This window comes from Daphnia pulex, chromosome 9 (assembly GCF_021134715.1).
Source record: "Daphnia pulex isolate KAP4 chromosome 9, ASM2113471v1".
NCBI lineage: Eukaryota > Metazoa > Arthropoda > Branchiopoda > Diplostraca > Daphniidae > Daphnia > Daphnia pulex.
In genome coordinates this window covers 7,286,429-7,309,789 of record NC_060025.1, presented here as the reverse complement: position 1 = coordinate 7,309,789, position 23,361 = coordinate 7,286,429, and the positions used below count along the sequence as shown (strand labels likewise).

Genomic DNA, 23,361 nt, shown 5'->3' with positions numbered 1-23,361 from the left:
GTTGTATCGATCTCGCACTAAAAAGGTGAAGGGAGGAGTGGAAGAGGGTGGGGTAGGGATAAGGTGCAGTGGGAGGACGTTTAAATAATTCATCATCCATTGAACCGGTGGTGGTGGTGGTGGAGGTGGCGAAGAAGGAGGGAAGGCGCCAAATTACGGTAGGGTAATAACACAGCGCTGCCAGATGATACGGATAAGGGCGTGAATGTTCTCTCTCTCTCTCCTTTAGGTGAAGGATCACACTGCACAGGCAAAAGTGACGGCACACGGGTAGTTGCCGCCTCTTTCTTCTCCCCTTTTTGAGAGTCCGGCCATCTGTCCCGCTCCCGCACCCCCTCTCTTAGCGGCTCCTATTTTTATTTATTTATATTTGAAAAAAGGTTCTAGTCACCACCACCGCGACCACGACCAACGGTCATGACGGAGAGCCTCTTTTATCTTGTGCCCTTCACCATCTTTGTCCAATAACCCGTGGAAAATTGTGGCCGCCGACGTCGCCAACGACAAACTTATCAACAGGTTCTCTGTCTCTCTCTTTTCTTTCCTTGAGCTTCTCTCTTTTTCCTTTTTTCTTTCTTTTGTTCCATTATTTAATCTCTCGAGCTCAAGAGAAAGAAAAAAAAGAACGAGAGGACATTGATATGTTTCATTCACGACACGAATCAACTGGTCAGAGCGATTCACGACGAAGCAAACTCCACCGTATTCGTATTAAAGCAAAACTCAATAAACCAAAAGGAAAAAAGAAGAGTATTAAGACTTGATTCGGCAACTTTTTCCCCATCGACCATTAAAGATGAAGCGATCCTGAACACGAATCAAACCAAGAGCCAATGCGTTTACACCGCCATCTATCGGCGTATTTTACGGCCTCTTATTTCCACACACAAAGTCAAGAAGAAAAAAGGAAAAATACATTGAACTCGGCCGCCATTGACCCAGCACTAACTCAACTCTACAATCAAGTCAATGGATCTCGAGATAAAAATATACAAATAAATAAATAAAAGCTTCTCTGCTTACCGACAAACGCCGAAACGTATATTATACAGGGCCCCGTACCAAGTCGTATAAGACTGAAGGCATACTATATATAAAAAGTCGAAGAGAGAGAGAGACGCGCATTTCTTATTTCTTATTTGATTCCAGGAGAGCCTGGAATTACCGAGGGCCCCGGCGCAGCTCTCCTGCTGCCGACGAACAGCGACCCTACTGAAATATTCAGTTTCATGTTGTGACGTACTGGAGAGTGCTTCCGTCTCGAATCTCAAAACTTACTTCCCGTATGCGGCCCCGGCCCTATGCAATATACAAGGATTTCGAGCTCCGTTCGCTACCCGATGCCAAAGTGCAAGTGGAAGAGAGAAAGATCTCTCTCTCCTACTTCTTTTCTTCTTCTTCTTCTTTCCTATGTATAGCTTGACATTAGGGATTCCTTCAATATTCAAGATCAGAATTTCGACTCTGACTCTTCTCTCTCGGTACGATCCCGGAGGAGGATATCTCTCATCGACAATTCTCTTCATTGCCTTTCTGCTTCTGCTTTCTGCCCTCTCGTCTCTCTCTCTCTCTCTTTCGCTTCCTTACGCTTTCTAGACTTTTTCCTACAACGCCAACACGATTCCCACTTGGTGCAGGAGGACATGACTTTGCCATCGCACCGTCAATTGAACCGTTCACGAGATGACGACCAATCTAGAAATGGTGCGCCGTCCTACGAAATATTATTAGAATTCGTATTCAAATAATGAAAATAAAATTCCCCCTTCAAAAAAAAATAAGGAAAAGGTGAAAAAGAAAAAAAAACCTACAACAACAAAAAGAGCCGAAAGGAATAACAGCAGATTGCGCCCCTCCCATCACGCCATCAAGTGATCAAGTCGACGCAACACACACACAACAACAACAAAAAAAAATAGTGTAAAAAAGAGAAAAAAAAATATAATAATAATCCAACTATTCGAAAATTGGGGTAAGGGGGAGCAGGTAGAGAAGAGCAACTCGGACAACTTTGATTTCCTGAATACACGGAAACCTGTCAAAAATCACAACAATCTCGCTCGAAAAAAACTCGTTCATCAAAACAAGAGAAAACTGGAAAATGTAGACGACGACGACGTCGTTTTCGTTCTTTCCTTCATTTTTCGTACCGTGAAAAATAAAAAATCAACAACAAACAAAATATCTGCTCATACTTTGTAAATGAATTTCAACGATACGAGACAAGTAAAAAAAAAACGCGGAAATGGCGCAAATAGAAGATGAGAGAGAAAAAATAAACAAAATAAAAACAGGGTAATTGTGGTGGGGTAGGAGAAAAAATAAGACCAAATAAATAAAAGACGAAAAAAAAAGAGAAACGAATATAAATATCGGGGACGGGCAGACGCTCGAAGGGTCTTCAAGAGGACGCGCAGATCAACGTATAAATATTTAATGAGGAATAGTAGTGTAGTAGGGTAGACCCCGGCGAAATAAAAGAATAAATGGCGGTAGTAGTAGTGGTGGTGGTAGTGAAAAGAAAAGGGAAAAAATAAAATAAAATAGTGTACACCCACACACACACACATACATCCTTATTCATTCCTCGAGGATGTTACAGTCTGTCGAGTGTGTGGCCATTAGATTTGAATAATCGATAATTGAAGGAGTTGGGGAACGAAGGAGGAGAAAAAGAAGAGGGGAAGAACAATTCCCTCCTTCTTCTTTCTAGTCTCATCTTCGACATGACACACACACACAGATAGAAAGAGAGACACACGCACAAATATAATATTTTCATCAAAAAGCTTTTTTTGAAATTGGGGGGAAAAAAATGGCGGCTGCTTGGGCACAATAATTTAAATCAATTCAAAATTGTCGGAATGATTCCTCTCTTTCATCTCCTTTCATTCTCTTTCTCTTTTGCCTCTTTTTTGTTTTATCGCCGAGCAATTTGTCGCCATCCGACCGGTACAGACGAGTCAGATATTTGTTCTTCGCCACGAACTGAAGCTGGCAAGACCCGTCCAATATATCGACCTTGGCCTCGACCTTCTCGAACCGACAACAAAGCAGGTAAAGACTCAGGTAAAGAAAAAGAAGAAGGTGCAGCCGAAGGAGAAGAAGATGCTGTCACAACGGCCACTTCCTGGTTGATAGCCCTGTCGGAATTCCGTCGTATCGATGAAGAAGAAACCTGTTTGGCCTTGCGCTTCCTAACGGTCCGCTTGGTCTCGGTCACGACCGGCACGGAAGATGACGGAGAGGCCGATAGGTCTACGACGGATTTGTCGTCATCGCCGGATGATGACGATGACGCAACAACTACAACCACCGGAACGGCAACGCTGGCCGCTCTTTCTGGAATGGCAAAGGTCAAGTCTGAAGAAAGAGGAGAACCCGGAATGATGACTCTCGGAACGAGGTCAACCGTCGGCTCGTAAACTTCGACTCCTCCATCGTCTAGAGATTGCTGCGCTTCCGGCTGGTTCAACACTTGACGCTCGGGCACCAAGACAGATTCCACCACAATCGGCTGCCTGTTAATTTCACGGACGTCGGACGACTGCTCCAGCTGGATCGGCTTGCCGATCGGAATCGGGTCCTGTTGCGTTTGAACGTGAGCGTACGAGGCAGAGTAAATGGGCGTCCATCCGCCGTAGCTGACGCGAGTCGATCCGCCGGCCGACTCCGACACCAGAGCGGCTGGATGCGAATAGCTCGGAACTCCCAGCGTGGAAGCCTGTCTCTCTGGGCCACTTTGATGGGCAGCGTGCCAGTGGACAGGATTCGACGTCGGGATCGTGTAAACCAGTTTGGGTTGTTGCGACGACGGCGATTGCTGTTGTTGCTGCTGTTGCGGTGGTGGTGGTGGTGGCGGTGAATGAGGGGGACGGGCAGCTTGAACTACTTTGGTTGGAGCGACTTGGACAGCTGGAAACTGGACAGGTTTGTACGACGGCGGTTGAGGGGTCGCTTTGTAAATAAAGGTGGGAAGAGACGATTGAACCTGTTGGGGCGGTTTGATTTTCGATATGGCAGCAGTAGTGGTGGTGGTGGTGGTAACGGGTTCCACGGGCGGAATTGGAGTAGGCGAAACACTCGAGGAACGCGCTGGAGGTTTCGGCAGACGGGCTAGAGGTACAGGAAATGGGCCAGCGATGATTCGCCCGCCAGAGAAACCGGCAGCCTGGAGTTGAGGTTTCAAAAATTCCTGGTGGGTCAGATAATCTGGCAGCAATTGATGGGCCGACACAGTGGGTCGATCATCTTCAGAGTCACGATCGGTGAGAGCGCTGAGGAAGCCCGGCTTGGAGAAGGGCAGTTTCCAGCCATTACGGCCGCCAAACGAGAATCCATCATCATCCGATCGCCTTTGGACCACGTTGAGCGGGCGCAAACTTTTCCCATCAAAAGTGTAGTAGCCAACAGGGCGAAATGGGCCAGCTTGGCAAGCGGCGGCCATGACCAAAACGGCCAGACAATAAACGACAATAGCCATGACCGAAAGAGGGTTTTTTTTGTTGTTGTTTTAGTTTCTGGGCTTCTTGTTTCAAGCGATCGTTCTCTGCGTGTTTCTTTTTTCCCCAAAAAGGAAAAAATAACAGGATCAAACACACCAGCAGCAGCCTCTTCTTCTTCTTCTTCTTCTTCTCAACAAGTTCAAAGGGTTATTGGCGTGGGTTCAAGAAGTTAGGGGGGATGTGGGAGCGGCCCGATTTACCGCAAAATACACACGATCGAGATGAAGTCACGCTCTTCTCACGATCCGGTCAAAAAACGCGCGCGGCTTCCGTGTATGCGATTTCTCTTCTTTCAAAGTACAAAGTTCAAATCGAGTTGGGGCTGTGAGAAAAGAAAAAGAAACGACGCTGAAACCGGATGAGCTGCTGCTAGTTGTTGATACTAAACAGAAATTTCCGGGGAACACACAAAAAGTTGTTGCGTCAAAAAATATAAGAACCAGAGGGAGTGGAGAGAAGATGACGACAACAAAAAATTTAAAAAAATTCAGTGTTGATCGAAACCGGTTCTCTCAGCGCACTAGACACACTTTAACAGCAAAGTCGATGGAAAAGGAATGACTTGAACGAGCGGAACGACTCGACTTCTTATAGTACTACTACAACAAGAAAGCATACCTTATGTACCTGCTGGCAATGGGTGAGCTCCTCCTCCTTTCTTTGCCAACAAGCCAAAGAGAGAATCCCCTCTTAACTACTCGACTGAAAAAGAAGAAGAAGAAGAAAAAAAAGGGCCTGGCGTTTCCTTGAGGAAATATTTACACATTTTTTTGTTTCTCCTCACCTCTAGTTAAGAATTGGTACAACTCGAGAGAAAAAATTCAACGGCAGAAAAAAAAAATCTTCGCGACTATTATTTGTTTTTTTCGGGAATTGCCAAAGAGAGATCAAGACGGAAATAAACAAAAAAGAAAAATGTTTCCTCGGGTGGTGTTCTATTAAAGAGGGAAAAACAAATCAGACGGACACACACGCCAGTGGGAAGTGGTGTAGTGTGGTTTCATTTCACCGGCCACACACAAGCGCGGAAGAAATAGGAAAAACCTGAAACTTCCATCAGGTCATTCAGTGCAACACCTATTTATTCTTCTTTTTTCATTTAAAATAGGAAAAATTCTTTTTGCCTTGCCCAGACTTTGTCCGAGGGGTCCCACGATATGGTAACGTTACTCGTAAAGAAACGATAAGAGACATTCCCCAAAATGGGGAAACGCGGAAGGAGAAGTTCCCCTATGCAGGTTGACAGGTTTTCTCCATAAATAAGTGGCAAGAGTCGGAGGGAGGTGGCCTCCGGTCAAGAGTGAACCAGGTAAAAACAGGTAGGGATTTAAAAAATAAAAAATAAAAAAAGGTAGAAAAAAGCCATTGACAAAACACCGTATTCCGTCGACTAGGCCATCAAAAGGGGCTAGGCAGTGCGGAGCGACGAGAAGGCATTTGAAGTGAAGAGAGGAAGAAAGAAATAACAAAATTCTGTTTCGTTTCATTGGAATTACCAAGTGAATTTTTACCATTTTTCAGTTGCCGGAAATGAGTTTTAAAAGGATCTCTCGTTAACGAGGTTAGTAGGTCTATGTAAGAAATGATGGGACGTTTTGTTTCCGAGCCGTCCCTTCATCTCATTCTTTTCGAGCTGCATCAAAATGGAAAAGACAGCGCGTCTCCTCGGCACAAGACTAGAGAGAGAGAGAGAGACACGACAAGCAGTCTGAAGTCAAATTCAAAACGATGTGGAGGAGAGATAAGAGCGCGGGAATCGGATCTGCATAGATCTGCCTCAATTTCCGAGCCACTTATGCAAAAACGGGTGAGCGACTTAAAGTCAAGACCAATCGGCCAATCTATCCTCCTTTTTAGTTCCCTCCCGGGACTATAAGAAGCAAGACGAGCGTCTATCGAGGAAAAGATATCGCGTTACAGTTTCGTGCTCTGAGAACCAACAAGAGAGAGAGAGAGAGAACACGCTCAACTTTGACATCCCTAAATGTTTACCTCCATTACAAATAAAAGAAAAAAATGTATACATGGCGAAGAGTGGCACAAGGAAAAATGGGATCGGACGATCAAAATTGTCCTATAAAGAGCATTTATACAGAAATGAATGTCAACTTTTTTTTTCTCCTACTCTCATTCAAGAGAAGAGCCAATCAACAAAAGAAAAAAAATAGTGGCAAGGCTATTCCTCGCCTGTCTCTCTGGGTCACATCTTTCTTTAGGGCAGTGGAATTTTACCGACCGCAATCGCCTTGCTGTCAACTCTTATTTGTTATTCACTTTTTTTTACGGTCGTGACAAAGCCAATGCGTCCAATTCAGGGTGTAACAAAAAGATTCGTGACGCAACGTATAGCTGTAAAAACAACAACAAAATCGGAATAAGTGGGCGGAAGGAGAAGGAGAGAGAAAGAAAGAAAAAGAAAAGATCCACCCAACCAGTGTCCATTTCGGGTAGATGAAACCAGATTCCACCAACACATGCAGAGCCAGCCAATCGAATGGCACACGTGACATCCACATAAAACCGGCGAGAAGAAGGAGAGAAGCTTTTCTTATTGGATACATCGAAGCGCGATTTTCGCATTATGAAGGACGCCTTCAGTCTCCAGCCGCGGGATGGATGTCCGTTACACCCGGCGAGCTACTGATGATGATCGTGATCATACGAGCGTGTTAAAAAAAAAATAGGATCTGGAAAAGAGGTCCTTTTTTCTGGTCTTCTTTCGAGAATGTGACCTACTTGACTAAGGTTCCCGAGCGTAATGAGACTGGACTGCGCAAATCACGCACAAAACGGCACGATCCCGCTTGAAGCACTTCAACAAAAAAACGGAGATGAGCAAGCAAAAACAAGATATCGAAATTAAAATTCGAGAACCCTTGTTTCAGGTTAGGTTCTTCATCTAGCTAAAATCAAGTGAAATCAAAACGTGTATTCTTTTGACTGAGAAATTATTCTGGAAAGGCAATACACGAGCATTAAAAACCGTTAAAGGGGGTGGTACACAAACTCTCCTTGGCACTTGTTATATAGAAGAAACTTTTTTTACGATTATCAAAAATAAATGAAATTAAAAAAAAAGAATTGGTAACGTCTTTGTTTGGTCAATTAACAAAAAGAGAATAAAAAAAAATGCCAGTAGTAGAAAAAAAATTAATCTAGTAGTAGTAAAAAATAGTAATGAAAAAAGCTACCTTCCGACTTTGAGGTATAGCTCGGTTGCCGAGTCAATGGCATTTTTGCATTACCTTTTATGAAATAAGAAAAAAATCACTTATTGATTGGCAAGTCTTCCTTTTTTCGAACTGAGTTATTATAACAAAAAGAAGAAAAATTTCTAAACAACGAACATTCAAAACCCAAAATGGTTTTCCTACGAAAGACAGTTAGAAAGATTTTCTTTGAACTAGAATCAAGTGTCTGTTTTCAAATGTGTCAAAATTTAATTTAGTTGAATTTTTTTGCTTTTAAAGACACCGGTCAAATTTCGACTGCTATGTGAGAAAAAACAAAACAGCCAAGGAGAGTGAGTGTACGCACCTGTTTTTCTAATGCTTGTGATGTTGCATCCTCGATAACCTCTCAGCTGGTGCCCCAAACTCCTCCTTCCCAGATCAGCGGGATTGTGGTCTGTAATAGCTAAATCTAGTGTGCTTGCAGTCCCATAAAGCTTGCTTGAGCCTCCCACTCATCACAAGGTGCAAATCAGACTGGGAAAAAGTGGGGAAGGATTGGTTTGGGTCTCAGGTATGGACTGACTTTACCTCGTGTATGATTTTGCAGCCCTTGACTGTCCCGATTTGTCCAAATAGCACCATAATCAACTCTTCTGTCACCGAAGGATCCAAATTCCCCACATAACTGTATTCAAATAAAAGAAAGCATTAGTAATTATACTTAGAAAATATGTATTGACAAAAAAATTGTCCAATTTTTAACTTACAGTGTTCTGGGAAAGGCCTCAGACTCTCCCATTGAAATGCTCATGGTGTCCTGAAAAATAAAAATACAGAATAACAACAATGAACCAAATTTATTAATAAAATAAACATCTACTGTCAAATAATTTGTCAAGGAGGAAATGTCACATTAAAGAGATGGCTATGTCATGAGAAAAGCTCAAGCCGGCACAATAATCAAAACCGTTACATGCAGTGTGTGTACATTGCGGGTGAAAGGAACTAGAACCAGACAAAAATTTCGGCTGCCATTTACGAGGGGCGTAATGTCAAAATGGAACCCATATACATGGAATCAATTATATATAAAACTAGCCAAGAAAGCAGTTATTTCGAAAGTTACACTAATGTTGAATTAAACAGTTTTCTAAGTTAATTTACCATTGCTTAAAATGTGAAGAAATCGGCGTATTCGTGATGACGTGGGGCAAAGCAAGGCACTGTGGAACTTTAGTGGGTCTGTCTGTGTCGGCTAAAAGTCTGATCATCTAAAGCAGCGTTGCCATTTTGTGGCTGTTTTATTTTTGCCCATTTCCTCCATTAACAATTATTGGCACCTTTGAATTTTTGACAGAAATTTTGAAGCTTGTATTTTTGTATTTTATTTCTTATTGTTTGTACGATTTGAGCCGAATTATTTATTAATATAAAAACACCGTTCTAGTGATAAATAATAAAAAAGATATTTCTGACACGAAGATGTTCAATCACCAATGTTTATTGTGCAACCAAAGTATTGCGGTAATACAACATGGGTATAATTTCGTCATTTATTCTGGTTATTTCATTTTATTCTCCATCAATGCGCGGAACGAATAACAAAATCGTAGAGGAGACAATCGGTTTTCTTTCTCTAATGTTTCTCATGATGCTAGATAACGATACATTCACAAATTTTACATTATTATAGCTACCAGTTTTTATCATTTGCAGGGACTCCTCTTCGAAAATTCGTCATTCTTCCCTCTCTCTCAAAGTACTGAGCTCGCCTAAACATGTATAAATCATTTTCTTCGTTCACATCAACACGGATGAAAACAACATTGGAAAATAAGGGGGAAAAACAGACATTTCCTTCCCCATCATCTATGAAGGAAAAGAAAGAAAAAATTAAGGCAATTGTGTCATCTCACACACACCAACACCTTTCTTGCTCCCTGTTTTTTGTTTTAACATATTATATATTCAAAAATAAAGACCCCAAAAGAAAAAATGAAACAATCAGGATATTGGATTGAATGATGTGTGTGTGTGTGTGGCGTCTACAACCGGCATGTAATCTCAACTCCTACGACCCCAATGAAGTCGGGATATGAAAAAAAAAAATTTTAGAAGATTAATCCTTCTGTTTCGACAGGGAATGATCGAAAAAGTCGGATTCTCAACGAAAGAAAAATCAAAGAGGAACATAGGTATAAGGCGATCACTATTGTTTCGCGTTTTTGCTTTTAAAAAGAATCGGCTTGACGCTAACGAGGGGGAAAATGAAATTTTTGAAGAGAGAAGAAGAAAAAAAAAGACGAATTTTTATTTGCCAAAGGCGGAATGGAATGGTGTGCTGATGTTGGAAGCGGCTCCGTTGGGGTTGGCCAGCATGTTAGGCATCACCCCTGGGTGGTTGGTGAATCCGCTCATGTTTCCTCCGCCACCGTAAGGATTGGGAGCTATTGTGGATGCAATACCCATCGGTCGAGGGTTCATGTTCATCATCGGCGTAGGTGCCATGCCTGCTGACATGAAAGGCAACGAGGCTGGAGCCGCATTGGTAATGAGCATAGGCTGAGGAGACGTCGGTCCCGAACTTGCCAACTGGTTCATCGAAGGCGCGTTGCTTCTGGGCTTGCCTGTCAACGAGAGGTTGTCAATGTTTATATTCAGCCCGCCAACGTCGCTCCAAGTCCTTCCAGAGTTGGCTCCCCCCATTCTCTGCAATCAAGACACAAGGGAAATTACAGACACAACTTACAACGTATACACGTTCACACACACACAGCGAACCGCATCAAAATTAGCATATTAGGCGAACAAACACGTCGCAACACGGAGTGTGTGTGAGCTAGAGAGAGAGAGCAAGGTTTATTAGCTCTGACCTTTGCTCCACTCTCGCGAAGATGACGCGAAAAACAAATGTAGACTGTGAGAGAAATACACACACAAAGACGACAAAAAAGATGCAGATCAAAGGTTTTGTCATGGAACGCAGTTTAGCAATGAATACGACTAGCGTTCATTTTTACCAATAAGAAAATGAAACAAGTGGCTTTTGTTCTTTTTAAATATAGCATCAGGCAACCTACATTCGTGTGTGATGATGCCATCGGAGCTTGCGGGCGTGCAGTTGGATACGCTAGGAGGGACACCGGCTGAAGCGAAGAACCTGCAATCGAGCAACGAAAAAAAAAACGAGAAAAAAAAGACAAATAAAAATCTCGCATTCATTGAAGACAATTGACATGTATTGGAGACTTCTTCTTGGTACGTGTGTTACAAACGCCAAATGTAACGGTTCATGTATTCAGTTGATGGGCCAGCAGAGAAATGGCATTCTGGGCGAGTGAACGGACTTGAGTTGACGGGTCGTGCTCCATCGCTTCCAGCAGCCAGTCTTTCCAATCAGCGATTTCCAATGCATGATTAGCCATTAACTGGTGATTGCTGACTGACAACAGAGATTGAATAAACGCTGTCAGTGACGCTTCCCGGACGCTGGGTTCGCGATGCAAACGTAGAAACCAGATCATGTCGACAAGAGTGCGGACCATTCGTTCCGTCAATGGCACAGGCCCAATGCAGTGCAAGATGGTTGTCAAAGTTCGAATCAGAGATGAAAGCAAAACAAAATCTTGGTCCATTAGACTCAAATGAACTAGACAGCGGTCTAATTTTTCAGCCAGAGGGAAAAAGAAATATCCTGCTAGGGGACTGAAGCAATTCTGGTATTTCACTGGCTCATGGCGATGGCTGGTAGAGGAGAAACGGCGCGTATTGGCCTCAATTCGTCGTGACACAACTTGACGCCAATCTTGTCTGTCGGAAACAACTTGCTGGGCAGAATTCGTGTCTTCAATGCTTGACGTAGTGGAAACTGGTCGAGATGAAAGCTCTTGGACTGCAGTACTAATAACATGGAGCATGTCCAGTCTTTGAACCACAGAGTAATTAGTTCGGTAGAATTCGCCGGTAAGAAATTGGGCCGACTCCATCGGTTGCGAAACGCACACAGCAATCAATCCTCGTCTTCGTAATCCGATGAAATCAGGAAGTGAAAACTTGTCTTGAAGATGGATTAGAATGGACAGAAGTTGACTAGCAAGCGAAGGATGCTCACGAGGCAGTTGCTGACGAATAATTTCTTCACTGACTTCAAGAGCCAAACGTAATTTCTCGTACTCTTCTGCTTCATTTTGAGTGTTACCCAGCATGTCCATTAGGTCACGAATGTAATACGGAGCTTCAAATTTTGACTCGACAGTATCTTCCGACATGTCGTAAGGTTCTAAATCGTCGTCGCTATCTAAATCTTCTTGAGATGTTACTGTTTTCAGGATCTGCTTCGACTGGGAAGATGGTTGTAATACTGGCGGTTTTACTTGGTGTTGATCGTATGTTGATGGGATATTCGGACTCGTAGTTTTCTGAATCCTTTCCAGCACGGTTTCAAAGTCCTCAACATCGCATTCTTCATTTTCTTTCGGAAGAAGAAGATCCTGAAGCTGAAGAACCAATGCATCCGTTTTATCGTAAGTAAATTCCAATGCAGGTCCATCCGGATGAATGCGTCTTGTGCAAACCTCAGCAACAAACATTCCAATTATTCTGACAGCCACTTGAGGAGATTCCAAATGATGGTTTACACCTTCTCTCAACATCCGGTGCAACTCCACCCTTTGCGTCGTAAGCTCTTCCGGCGGAAGGAGGTGTAGAGCAATGATCAGACATTTAGTAATAAATTCGTGCTGTTCCGGAGATGTGAGAAGTAGGGCATTCTTATCACTCCACACTGAAAGTAAGTTGATGGTTACTTTCAGTAAAGTCTCCGAGTGGTCGGCTAGAAAAGTCAAAACATTGCGGCCGACTCTTGTGCAGGTAAAGCCCCGAAGAAGTAGTAGTTTTGAGCAGAGTAAACGCTGCAAGCGATCTTCCAAGGGGAACTGAGAAATTCCCAAGAGTCGTTTAAAAGTAATAGTTGATTGAGACCATTTTGAAATGTACGTCACAACTTGTTCGAGACACCGATCATCTAGTGAGCGCATCAAGGCAGCCCAAAGTCTCCGGGCGATGAAATTGTTTTTAGTTAGGCTGTTTATAAGTTCTATAAGCGGCTCCAGTAAGTAATTTGGGTTGGATTTGGCACACAAACTAGCCACAAGCACAGCTAGGGGCTCTACCTTGACGTTGATAGAATGCTGCATGGCCTGACTTAGAATAAACAAGCACCGGGCTAGTTGAAACGCGATGGAGCGACAGTAACCGGCAGGAGCCAGCTGGAGAGGTAAATACCTTTGCAAAACGTTTCCCAATACATCCGGTAAACTAGCGACCTGATGTACCCAATCTTCTTCCCATTGCCATCTATCGGTCAAGTTGAACGACGGAGAAATACAACTGAAGAGGAATGCGTCTGATGCGATTAGGCGACTTACTAGAAGCACCAACGCGTCACGGCGTTTACTAGGCATCAAATCCTTAATCGATTGTGTCAGGGTGTGGAGTGATTCTTCAGCCGGACCAGCCTTTATCCAAACGAGAACCATGTCATCTTCAGGGGCGACAGCTAGCATGGCTTCCAAAATTGGCCGATAATGATTCAACGTAAACTCCCGGCATTCTTCGCTGAGAGTATCAATCAGACAAAGCTTTTGTGGCGTCGGTAGACCGGGAAGTAGTCGAGCCAGTTCAATCGTTAATTTGCGGCATTCGGTCCGCAGCTTGGGGGTTGCAAGTATCTTCATTAGACGACCCACTTGGGTTTTCCAAACCTCTTCTGATTTCGGTGGAACGGACGTAATTGAAAGCTGTTCGACCTCGGAGCAGATTGTTTCATCATCCAGTGGAGCAGGGACTATTACACAATCGAGACTTACCCGTCTTTACCGTTCCCGATTGAAAAAATTCTTATTGATCTAAGCTAACCAATCATTAAGTTGATTACCTGGAGGCATAACGTTCGTTGAAAAGGCATTGAAGGGCATGGAGGATGGGCCGACGGGAGCTGGTGCCAAAAGATCATCAAGAAGAAAAGCGTCTTGGCTTGGAGTAGTAGCAGCAGCAGCTTGGGGGATAGCTGGAGACGAATCGAACACAGCGCCAAAGTTGGCAAAGCTATCGCTGAAATAAAAGAAAAATAGAGTGACGATCATGTTTCATTTTCATATCCATATATATTGACCTACCTGGTAGAAGCTTGTGGAGCTGCTTGGGAAGAGAAGGCACTGGAAAAATCACCAAAATCTCCATTGGCACCGCTGTCAACCCCGCGCGGATCGAAGTCGTCTAAGATATTTGCAGCTGTGTTTGTTGCCGTCGTCGTGGCATTACCGGGATTTCCAAATACGTCCGCTAGCAGATCACTTGAGCCGTTGTCATTTGTTGTTTGTGTAACAGGATTCTGAGTATTTAAATTATCTTTATGAACAGATACGTTTGTGTGAAACTAAATAACTTATTTACGGATAAGCTAGTTGTAGCGGGATCTACTTTATAGAAAGCAGCTGCTCCCAAATCAATCTTTTTTGTAGGTTTTGCACTGATGGACTTGACACTGGTGGGTTTCTCGACATCAAATCTAAATTCCTTGTCTTGACGCTTAGGTGGTTCATCACTATCACGGAATTCGCCACCAAAGCGACCACTAGATTTGGACTCTATTCCTGAAGAGATGTCTCGCCGATCCGTAGATTCGTCCGCACTGCAAAATTACATTACGACTGAGTTCATTTTAATCTAAAAAGTATAGAAAATATCTACCTGATATCAGACGAGTTATCATCGTCGTTCTTCCTTCTTGAAGAACCATTGCCGCGATTAGCATCCCAATCGCTAAATTCATCATTTCGTCGCCGTGGTGCTTCTTCCCAACCTTGCAAAAATTGATAAGTTTATACAGTCTTAAACAAATATAAGAAGGGAAAACTCACTTCCTCCACTAGCTCCTCCACCACCACCTCCTCCTCCTCCTCCACCTCCACCTCTATAGCCCATCCCCATACCTAAAGTATCATTAGACATTCCAACATATTTGTCCTTGTTCTTCTTGGCTTTCTTTCTTTCTTCACGCAACTTGTCATCATCTTGAATGAAGTCAACCATCTCTTTCACTTTGTGTCTAATGTTGACTCCCTGATCTTTGCCTTGTTCATCAACACAGGTATAATTCTCCAATCCTCGCAAATCATACAGGTGTTCTCTTGCAGATGTAACAACTCTTTCAGAACCGTTCTTGATAAGATAATTCAACAACAGCAACGACTAAAAGAGAAAATTAGGTCAGAAAAAATTGAATTGTTGCATTTTTCTCTTGTAGCCTACTTTATAAGTTCTCCGCCAATTTTTCCTTTCACCCAACATCCGCTTCCACAACATACCCATAACTTCAGGGAATTGTTCATATGTAAATGTTGCTTGTGCAACTTCTTGCATTAATTGTCCTATTGACAGAAAAACAATTTAACAGTTAGTCCAAAGCACAGATTCAAGTCACACAATCAGAGTGACAGAAAACATTCAATAGAACTCACCAGTTGGTCCCCAGGCTTCATCATTTGTAGCTTCTCTTACTTTAGCTTCAATTTCAGTATAGTTCATAACCACATTTGTCCTAATAAGTATGAATGACGTAATTAGATCAAAACATAATACAAACTGTAATTGCGCAAGCAATCAAGTATTTAGCAAAATAATTACACTTTGTCGGCGATTTCTCGGACTTTCCAAAGACCCAACATTTTTAATTGCGTCAAGTCCTATAGGACGGATTTCCAATATTGAGTGATGTGAAAGATACACCTGGATTTATCAGTTTAGACACCAACTAGGATTTAATTCAAGAAATGTCAACACTCAGAACAACAAAACAGTTATGGCCGCTGTTGGACTGACATCTTTGGAGCTACGTCACTAAAGTTTACTCGTGCCAATTAGTTAAAACATAAAAGTAACGAATGTGCGACGGATTTAATTAATTGCAGAGGAATTCTTACATAATAGTGATTATTAGGCAATAACATTTATTAGTAAATTGTGAATATTTAATTAACTTTTATGTCAATCCCGAATAATTCTTTTGGCAACGTCGGCAGAAGAACTTTCTAAAATTGAACCGAACTAAAATATTTTGGAAATTTGTTTTGATCGGTCGATTTCTGTTTTGTGAGCTGTGATTCTGTTGTTTATTGAAGTACAAATAATTTCAAATGGAGAGTAATGAAATGGAGACTAAACTTTGGGGTGGTTTTGTTGATGAAACAAGTAATTTCACGAGTCCATACTTACTTAGTTTCGATGAGATCGAAAAGCTCAGCAAAGACTTTGTGCCCTGCTCATCGAACAAAAACGTCAAGTCGGAGAATCTTATGACAACCCAAGTGTACGTTAAACACTGTTAGATAACATAGCCTACAAAGCTTAATCATTTTGATTTTTTAAATTCCAGGATTCCCATCTCATACTTTGAAACAGATCCTATTACTCAACACAACATTCAACTGGTTCAATACACAAAGCAGATGCAAGAACTTCTTCAGCACATTGAGAAATCTTACAAAGTATGCTAAAATGTACATATTTATAAAAAAATCCATTCACTAAAGAAAAATGATGTTATTAGAAATTCAATCCAGAGAATATCCCAATTGTCCCATCAAAGCCTGCCAGACAACACATTCAGCAGCACCCATCCATGAAGCTGACTAGAAGAGGAGTACAACAGGTACTGCATAGGTCGATATACCAGGTTTGTGCTCATGAAGGATTTGACAGTACTACTGAATCAGTAATGTCAGTGTTAGCTGGAGTGGTGGAAGAGATGCTCATGAAGTTTTGTACCTTACTGAAAGTAAACACTGAGCGTGAAGTATTGGGGCAATCAACAGGATTTGTGGTAAGTTGCATACATAATATTTTAATGTGTCAAGTTATATTCTATGTGGTGTGTTATCATTATTGCAAAGGATGCAATGGAAAGGACCTTGTTTGATGTGGGCATTAACGGAGTCAAAGATCTTCACATCTTCTATACTAATCGAGTGCTACGATACAACGACCGTCTCAGACAACAAAGCCACAATCTCCATCGAGCGTGCGTGAAAGCTGTTACACAGTTTGACAACTCAAAGGTAACAGGTCCTGCAACACCTTGGGAAGAATCAGAATGGGCAGAATTGACTGAGTGGAGCGTAAACGAACCTCTGGATATAGACAGTTCTTTCAATAGGTGTGTAAGAAATATTTGCATCAAAATTGAAAGGAATATTTCTAAGTGTTTCATGGTTCTTTAGAGAAGTGAACGTCAAATCTGAATCAAACACAAACCATGAAGCCGTCAATCAGTTACATTTAGAGGACAATACGGCCATCTCTGCGCCTGGTAAACGTCAATCTTTCCGTTTCGTTTCACCTGTTGCTTTACTTGGTGCAATTGTTATACAGGAATTGAATCTGGATTAAGGATGCTGTACACGCTTGAGCAACAAGAAGCAATGGGAGTACCTAGTTTTGGACGAGCACAAAGTTCCAGTAAAGAAGACAGTGCGTCACCTACCTTTTTCGCGGGTTCTGATTCTATTTCCCCAAACGCTAAACAAAACGGGAACAAAAAACTACGTAAATTTTAATGTGTACTTAAGTTAATGGATAAAATTTCTGATAAAAATTTATGTGGTTGTATGTGATTCATATGTTTCATTCTGAATAATACTAAGGAAATATAACGAGTTTGAGTTCGACATTCTGTTTTAAAAATTACATCCCATACGTCTCAGAACATTGAATATAACTCCATTCGTTTTGTGCAAGTGTTTAGGCGCTTAACCTAGCTCTGATCCTCGGCCGGTTATTTTATAAAGAAGAAAAACATCGTGACAGATTTCCTGGCGTTTACAAGTGACGACCATTGAGCACCAGATCGGCGTGAATGACTTTATGCTGACTACCTGGAGCCCTGGGCGTGCCTGTAAAAAAAAATTATTTCGTGCGTGAGCGTGAGCTGCGTGAATGTTCGATTTGGCAACCGCGAATTGTAAACAAAAACAAAATTGTTCGCCTGCTGCGTAGTTTACAGTTAATGTCCATACTCAAACGGTGAAATATTGTTCATTTTCCCAGCGCCTCCAGCTTTTTTTTAGTTATCTATTTTCTTTTTGGTGCAATAATTAATGGTTTTAAAGGTTTTGGTATTATTCTAATTTGCTGAAAGACATAAATTGTCATGCTTGGGTATGAACAGGGAATCAGAAACTGTAATGCATGTTCCCTCAGTGTTCAACAGGCAAATCCTTCATTTGACTCAAGTATAAATTCCAAAGATAATTACATTTTAAGTGAATTTGCTTACTGATAATTTTTTTCTTACAGGTGGTGATCAAGACAATGGAGGCCAAGGGACTGATGTTTGGGATTTTAGAGATGCTGTATTTCCTACTGTCTTGATGGATGGGTTAAATTACTTGCGTACTTCTGGCTTGCTTTGTGATGTCATCCTCATTACTGGAAATGATGAACACCCAGCACAAAGAGTCGTCCTTGCAGCTGTGTCACCATATTTTCGGTTATATGCAACTTCTAGCAATCAATAGTCAAGCACTTGACTTAACTGTAAAATTGATTGGAACATCAGGGCAATGTTTTCTGGTACTGGAACTAGCCATGAATTTCTTGAAAGTAAACAAAACAAAATAACTCTTCATGACATTGACTCTGCTATTCTTGGACAGATTTTGAATTTCATTTACACAGCTGAAATTCAGGTATATGTTAGGGATTATGCCAATATTTGTTAATTACTAAATTAATTTTTTTTTAATCTTGTAGATAACTGAAAATAATGTGGGTGATTTTCTTGTTGCTGCTGACTTCCTACAAATAAATTCCTTGCAAAACCTCTGCTGTCAGTATTTGCGTTCACAAATGAATGCTTCCAATTGTGTCGGCATTTACCTAAGTGCGAAATCTCGCAACTGTAGGGAACTTGCTGTTAACGCCAAGCGATATGCATTAGAACATTTTCGCCATGTCGTTCAGGAAGAAGAATTTCTCCAGTTACCTTTCAGTGAGCTCAAAGGAATTCTCGAATCTCATCTGCTGAATACAACAGGAGAAGGAGAGCTTTTGGAGGTTTGTTTAAACAAGGTATGCAAATACAGAGTGGTTGATTTTTAGAATTTTCTACAGACAATTACGAAATGGGTGGAACATAAACCAAGTGAGAGATTACAGTTCCTTCAGTCACTTGTGTCCGAAATTGATGTCTGGCAAGTTCCCGCAGAAAAGCTCCTCTCATTTGTGAATTCGGAAATTCTGTTAAGACGCCTTCGAGATTCGGTACAAATTTTACTGTTTATTTTTTTAAAGTAAATTTCCTAACTTAACATATATTTGAATGGATTGTAAGGGTTTTACATCTGAGCAACTCCAATTGAATGATGCAGTTGTCCTTGGTGGCGATTTTAAAATGGCCGTTGACAAAATTCTCTCGCAGCGCTGCGACAGTCCTTGCTCTAAAGCTCAATCACACCAAGTCGCACATTCCAAGAAAATTAGACATTCCTACGAACAAGAAGTTAACTTATTTATTTATTTCTCCGTGTTCAGTCTACTAACCAAAATATATTGTAGGTAATCGTTGCTTTGGGGGGAGAATCCAGTGGCTTTGTTTTGAACTCTATGGAATGCTACACGCTAGGCTACGATGGATGGCGATGCTCTATTCCAACAGCAGTAGCCCTTTCAGGAATCCCGAATCCTACTCAAGTAATGCCACCCATGCGGACGCAAAGGATTTTTCCTGCCTTTTGCAGTGCTGACTATACTATCTTTGTTATTGGTGTGGTATTGTTTTTCTGAATATCTTCTTCATTATTACGGAATAATCTAACAAAGTTGTTTAGGTGGAATTTGCGGAGGAAAACTCATTGATTCTTGTGAGTTTTATAGCGTGCAATCAAATGAGTGGATCTCTCTTGCTTCTTTACCTATTGGCATTCACGGGAGCGGAGCTGCTCTTCCCAATCAAGTTCTGTGTGTAATTGGTGGCCGAAGTGACCAAGGCATTGAAAAACGCGCTTGGGTAAGAACATTTTTCCCCTCTGTTTAATCACCTTGTTTACAAAAATTGTGTTGACTTAAGGTATATGAGGAACGTTTTAACCTATGGGAAGCCCTTCCTCCCATGCAATTGCATCGCGTTCATCATGGCGTTACATCACTCAATTGCTTGTTGTATGCGGTTGGAGGGCTTGGTAACAAGTCACAATAAGATTTGTTTTAAAGAAACTTCACTAATAATATCTATTCTCGTTTCAGGTGGAAAACAACATGCAGATGAACAATTTCTGTCATCCGTCGAATGCTACGATCCTGCTCTACAGCGCTGGATCCCAATAGCACCGATGCACGAAGCTAGGGCGTATTGCGGAGTAGTTACTGTGGGCTCTTTCCTCTACGCAATCGGGGGATTTAACGGAATCTCTTGGCTGCGTTCCATGGAACGGTACAATCCCCTCACCAACCAATGGACTTTACTTACTCCGATGAGTGTGGCGCGTAGCTCTTTCGGTACAACTGTATGGAATGGTAGGATCTATGTTATCGGCGGATGTGATGGCATTCATCTACTTAATACCGTCGAAAAATTCAATCCTCGTACCAACCGTTGGCACTGTGCCCAAGCGATGCAAGTACGTCGCCTCGGTTTAGGAGCAGCTACAGTGAAAATACCACTCAAAATGGAATGAGATATTTACTGCATTCTCTACAAATTTTCTATTTAAATGGATTCGACTCAATGGTGATAGCATTATCATATAGCTCTATGTGTTAATTAGGAATGGGTTTACTCATTAAAGTCGCCCGTCTAGTCTTTTACTGTATAAATATTATTTTTTAAATGTAAATTTTAACTTTTCAAATAATTATACGTTCGGATTGTCTTAAATTGCAATTGTTGTATTTACCCATCCACATTTTTATGTGGGTCGATAACGCTCCAAAACCAAAATAAATTCACAGTGTGGCGTATCCGGGAACAGGTCGACCGCCATAGCTTTGACAGGAATGAAAGGAATCCCGCCATACGCATTAGATTGAGCACGGCACAAGTCGATAAAAGATTTCATCGCTGCCTGAGCATTACACGAAATGTAGATTAATCTTTCTATGCGTTCAGCACTGCGCAGTAATTGACAGCATTTCTTATCTAAAGAAGAAAACAATGGAATTACGAAAACACCCATGGCGATGCATGAAGTAAAAGTAAAATAATACGTAGTCCAGCTCGGGGAGGATCCAAAATTGCCACGATCTTGCCACCTTCAACACCTTCTTCCAAATCCTTTTGCTTTATGCTATCTATCAGATTATTTACTTCATCTTCTGCTTTTCCAGCAACGAATACACAATTCGTAATGCCATTCTTTGAAGCATTACTTTTTGCGTCCTCAACTGCACTTTCTACCAATTCTACGCCGTACACGCGACGACATTTCTGAACAAACAGTCAAACATTTTAATAACATGTCAGTATTCTAAATATTAGATTCCTACCTTTGCTAGTGATAGGCCAATAGTTCCTGTACCGCAACACACGTCGAGGATATTGGTGTTACTGTCTATCTCTGCAATTTCAGCTATTTTGTTGAAAAGAACTTCAGCAGCCAATGTGTTTACCTAAAATTGCAATTATTGTAGTTGAATGGAAAAAGAGACAAACTGTTTTACTTTTAAGAACCTGAAAGAAAGCAAGTGGAGAAATTGAGAACTCGAGGCCACATAATTTTTCAACCAAGTGAGTGCTGCCCATTATATGCTCGGGTGGTGAATCCTCCCCCGACTTTTTCGGTCCAACGGCTTCAAAATAGAGAGAAATAATCTTGTTGGCTTCCGCAACTTTTTTCAATTCGCTCTTGACCGAATCCAACTCTTCGGTCGATAGATTTTGTGGATGCACCTGAACAACGGCTAAAACTTCTCCAGCCAAATTAGTGCGAACAAGAACTTGTCGCCAGAAGCCTGAGTGATCTTCAGGATTGTAAGGCTTGCGACCTGAAGCCCTAAAATATTCTTCAAACACTCGAACAGTTTCTCTCATCGCGTCGGAGATGAACGCTAAATGGGAAACGGGTCCAACAGCATAGGAACCTTCTTTATACGTGCTTATTCGAAATCCCAAAGTAATTTCATCGGTTTCTGGGTTCACACCTATAGAAATAATTGATGGTATTACATGTTCACAGCTGTTAAAAGTATTTACACTGTTTAATTACCAACAGTAAATTCACACTTGTTCCTGTATTTTTCACTGACTGGCGACGGGATCATTTCGGTGAATTCACAAATCGCACCGTGTGCAACCTTTTTGCTCTGGATGAAATGTCCTGCTTTCTGATGTGCATTTCGAACTTCTTTCGTCAGTTTCTTTAAAACAGTTAGCATGTCTTGTTTCTTTAGTGAAAGCTGTTCTGAATATGGCTTGCCAGCATAAGGTACTGTTTTCTTTGTGATTTGCTCAGTGATTGTAAGTGTCTCAGTCTTCAGTTCTTTTCTAGCTTTTTTCTCTCCATCAACTTCAGCTTCAGCCTCAGCTTTCCTTTTCTTTATGAGAGGATCCTGCATAGGCTTTGCCAACTACAAAGATTGACAAAACAAATTTTGAACAGATCAAATTAAAGATTGAGAAGGACACAATAATGACACATACCTTAACATCCAGAGTGTTTCCTTTATACACAATGCCTTTCAATTTTTCCATGGCCTTATCTCGTTCTTCTTCATTGCGAAAAGAGGCAAACACATATCCTTTCATCAGTTTCATTTTGTTTGCGTTTATATCTTGCCTTTGGAGAAACTTTTTCAAGTGCTATTAAGAAAATTATAAATTAAAGACTATTCTAAGATGTAGACATTATGCAGTTTTAAAATCTTACCCCAGCACCATAGTACTTTGGTAGATTCATGATTTCAATTTTAAAGTTTTCAGAACAAAACTCTGGACGATTCAGATAAGCATAAGGATCCAAGTTTACATCACTTCCACCATTTTCACCATTTTCTTGATCTTGTTGGGGATTTAATTCTGGTTCAATTGATGTATTTTCATTGTTCTCAAGTTTTACTGCATCTGAAGGTGTTACTTCTTGATTATTTGAACTGCAATTTGACTCTGGTTCTGCAGATAAATTTTCATCCACCAACTCTGATTTCTCCTCCTTGATAATTACATTCTCCACTTCCATGTTGATATTATAATGAACACAAAAAGATATTTCTGTGTTGGAAAGATTGCTTGTCTATCACAGATAACAAATTTTTATGACCCGAATTCTTGCTATTCGAGTCGTGAAACAAACCAATGAAAGAACACGTGCAAGTCCAGTTAGGTCTTTGCGGTCACGAAAAATTGAAAATGTGTCAAACAAAGTTCGTCTGCTAGAAAACAACCAAAGAAGACTGTTCTAACTACTACTAGGAAAATCGAAAAAACGCAATTCGCGAATCATCGAACGCGGAAACCGTTAAGCCGATAAACGGTAATTGCCTAATTGGTGTCAATAACGGGATATTTTTTATTACTATTCACACAAGTAGCCGTCAAATGTTTCCCCCCCCCCAAAACACAAGCAAATAGGGAAATAGCAAACGTACGAAATCATCCTAAGTTTCGAAGGGATTTCTCCATAGCTCTGGTTTTG

At 41.4% G+C, this 23,361-nt stretch overlaps 5 protein-coding genes across 8 annotated transcripts in view; 2 read left to right on the top strand and 3 right to left on the bottom strand.

The window, feature by feature from the left end:
* Positions 1–8,997, bottom strand: part of LOC124202823 (nucleolysin TIAR-like) — a 58,059-nt gene extending 49,062 nt beyond the window's left edge. For all 3 annotated transcript variants that reach the window (XM_046599264.1, XM_046599265.1, XM_046599266.1), the window contains exons 1-3: positions 8,843–8,997; positions 8,446–8,495; positions 8,267–8,363 (exon numbers count right to left, since the gene is read on the bottom strand). In XM_046599264.1, coding sequence (XP_046455220.1) covers positions 8,267–8,363; positions 8,446–8,495; positions 8,843–8,845 — 150 coding nt within the window. In that variant the 5' untranslated portion in view covers positions 8,846–8,997. The remainder of the gene's footprint in view (positions 1–8,266; positions 8,364–8,445; positions 8,496–8,842) is intronic.
* Positions 8,998–9,163: 166 nt separating this feature from the next.
* On the bottom strand, positions 9,164–15,581 carry LOC124202822 (clathrin interactor 1-like). 2 transcript variants are annotated; one of them, XM_046599259.1, is made up of 10 exons: positions 15,365–15,581; positions 15,199–15,278; positions 14,990–15,108; positions 14,599–14,929; positions 14,429–14,540; positions 14,132–14,369; positions 13,855–14,069; positions 13,614–13,789; positions 10,759–10,838; positions 9,164–10,387 (listed from the first exon to the last, which is right to left on the bottom strand). In XM_046599259.1, the coding sequence occupies exons 1-10, from the start codon at positions 15,403–15,405 to the stop codon at positions 9,989–9,991; spliced, it is 1,791 nt and encodes a 596-aa protein (XP_046455215.1). In that variant the 5' UTR covers positions 15,406–15,581; the 3' UTR covers positions 9,164–9,988. The 2 variants fall into 2 exon arrangements, with proteins under 2 accessions (XP_046455215.1, XP_046455214.1); XM_046599258.1 differs by lacking the exons at positions 9,164–10,387; positions 10,759–10,838 and adding an exon at positions 10,896–13,523 and having other exon boundaries at positions 15,365–15,571.
* Positions 15,582–15,736: 155 nt separating this feature from the next.
* On the top strand, positions 15,737–17,403 carry LOC124202824. Its single transcript, XM_046599267.1, has 6 exons — positions 15,737–16,046; positions 16,113–16,224; positions 16,287–16,559; positions 16,630–16,892; positions 16,957–17,045; positions 17,108–17,403. The coding sequence occupies exons 1-6, from the start codon at positions 15,874–15,876 to the stop codon at positions 17,290–17,292; spliced, it is 1,095 nt and encodes a 364-aa protein (XP_046455223.1). The 5' UTR covers positions 15,737–15,873; the 3' UTR covers positions 17,293–17,403.
* A 277-nt stretch (positions 17,404–17,680) lies between these two features.
* On the top strand, positions 17,681–20,609 carry LOC124202820 (kelch-like protein 3). Its single transcript, XM_046599256.1, has 10 exons — positions 17,681–17,967; positions 18,032–18,224; positions 18,294–18,423; positions 18,488–18,790; positions 18,848–18,997; positions 19,068–19,235; positions 19,292–19,499; positions 19,564–19,742; positions 19,803–19,914; positions 19,979–20,609. The coding sequence occupies exons 1-10, from the start codon at positions 17,886–17,888 to the stop codon at positions 20,407–20,409; spliced, it is 1,956 nt and encodes a 651-aa protein (XP_046455212.1). The 5' UTR covers positions 17,681–17,885; the 3' UTR covers positions 20,410–20,609.
* LOC124202821 (tRNA (uracil-5-)-methyltransferase homolog A-like) lies at positions 20,600–23,275 on the bottom strand. The gene is made up of 7 exons (XM_046599257.1): positions 22,597–23,275; positions 22,371–22,529; positions 21,937–22,297; positions 21,402–21,871; positions 21,218–21,340; positions 20,939–21,158; positions 20,600–20,870 (listed from the first exon to the last, which is right to left on the bottom strand). The coding sequence occupies exons 1-7, from the start codon at positions 22,903–22,905 to the stop codon at positions 20,641–20,643; spliced, it is 1,872 nt and encodes a 623-aa protein (XP_046455213.1). The 5' UTR covers positions 22,906–23,275; the 3' UTR covers positions 20,600–20,640.
* Between the last annotated feature and the right edge of the window lie 86 nt (positions 23,276–23,361).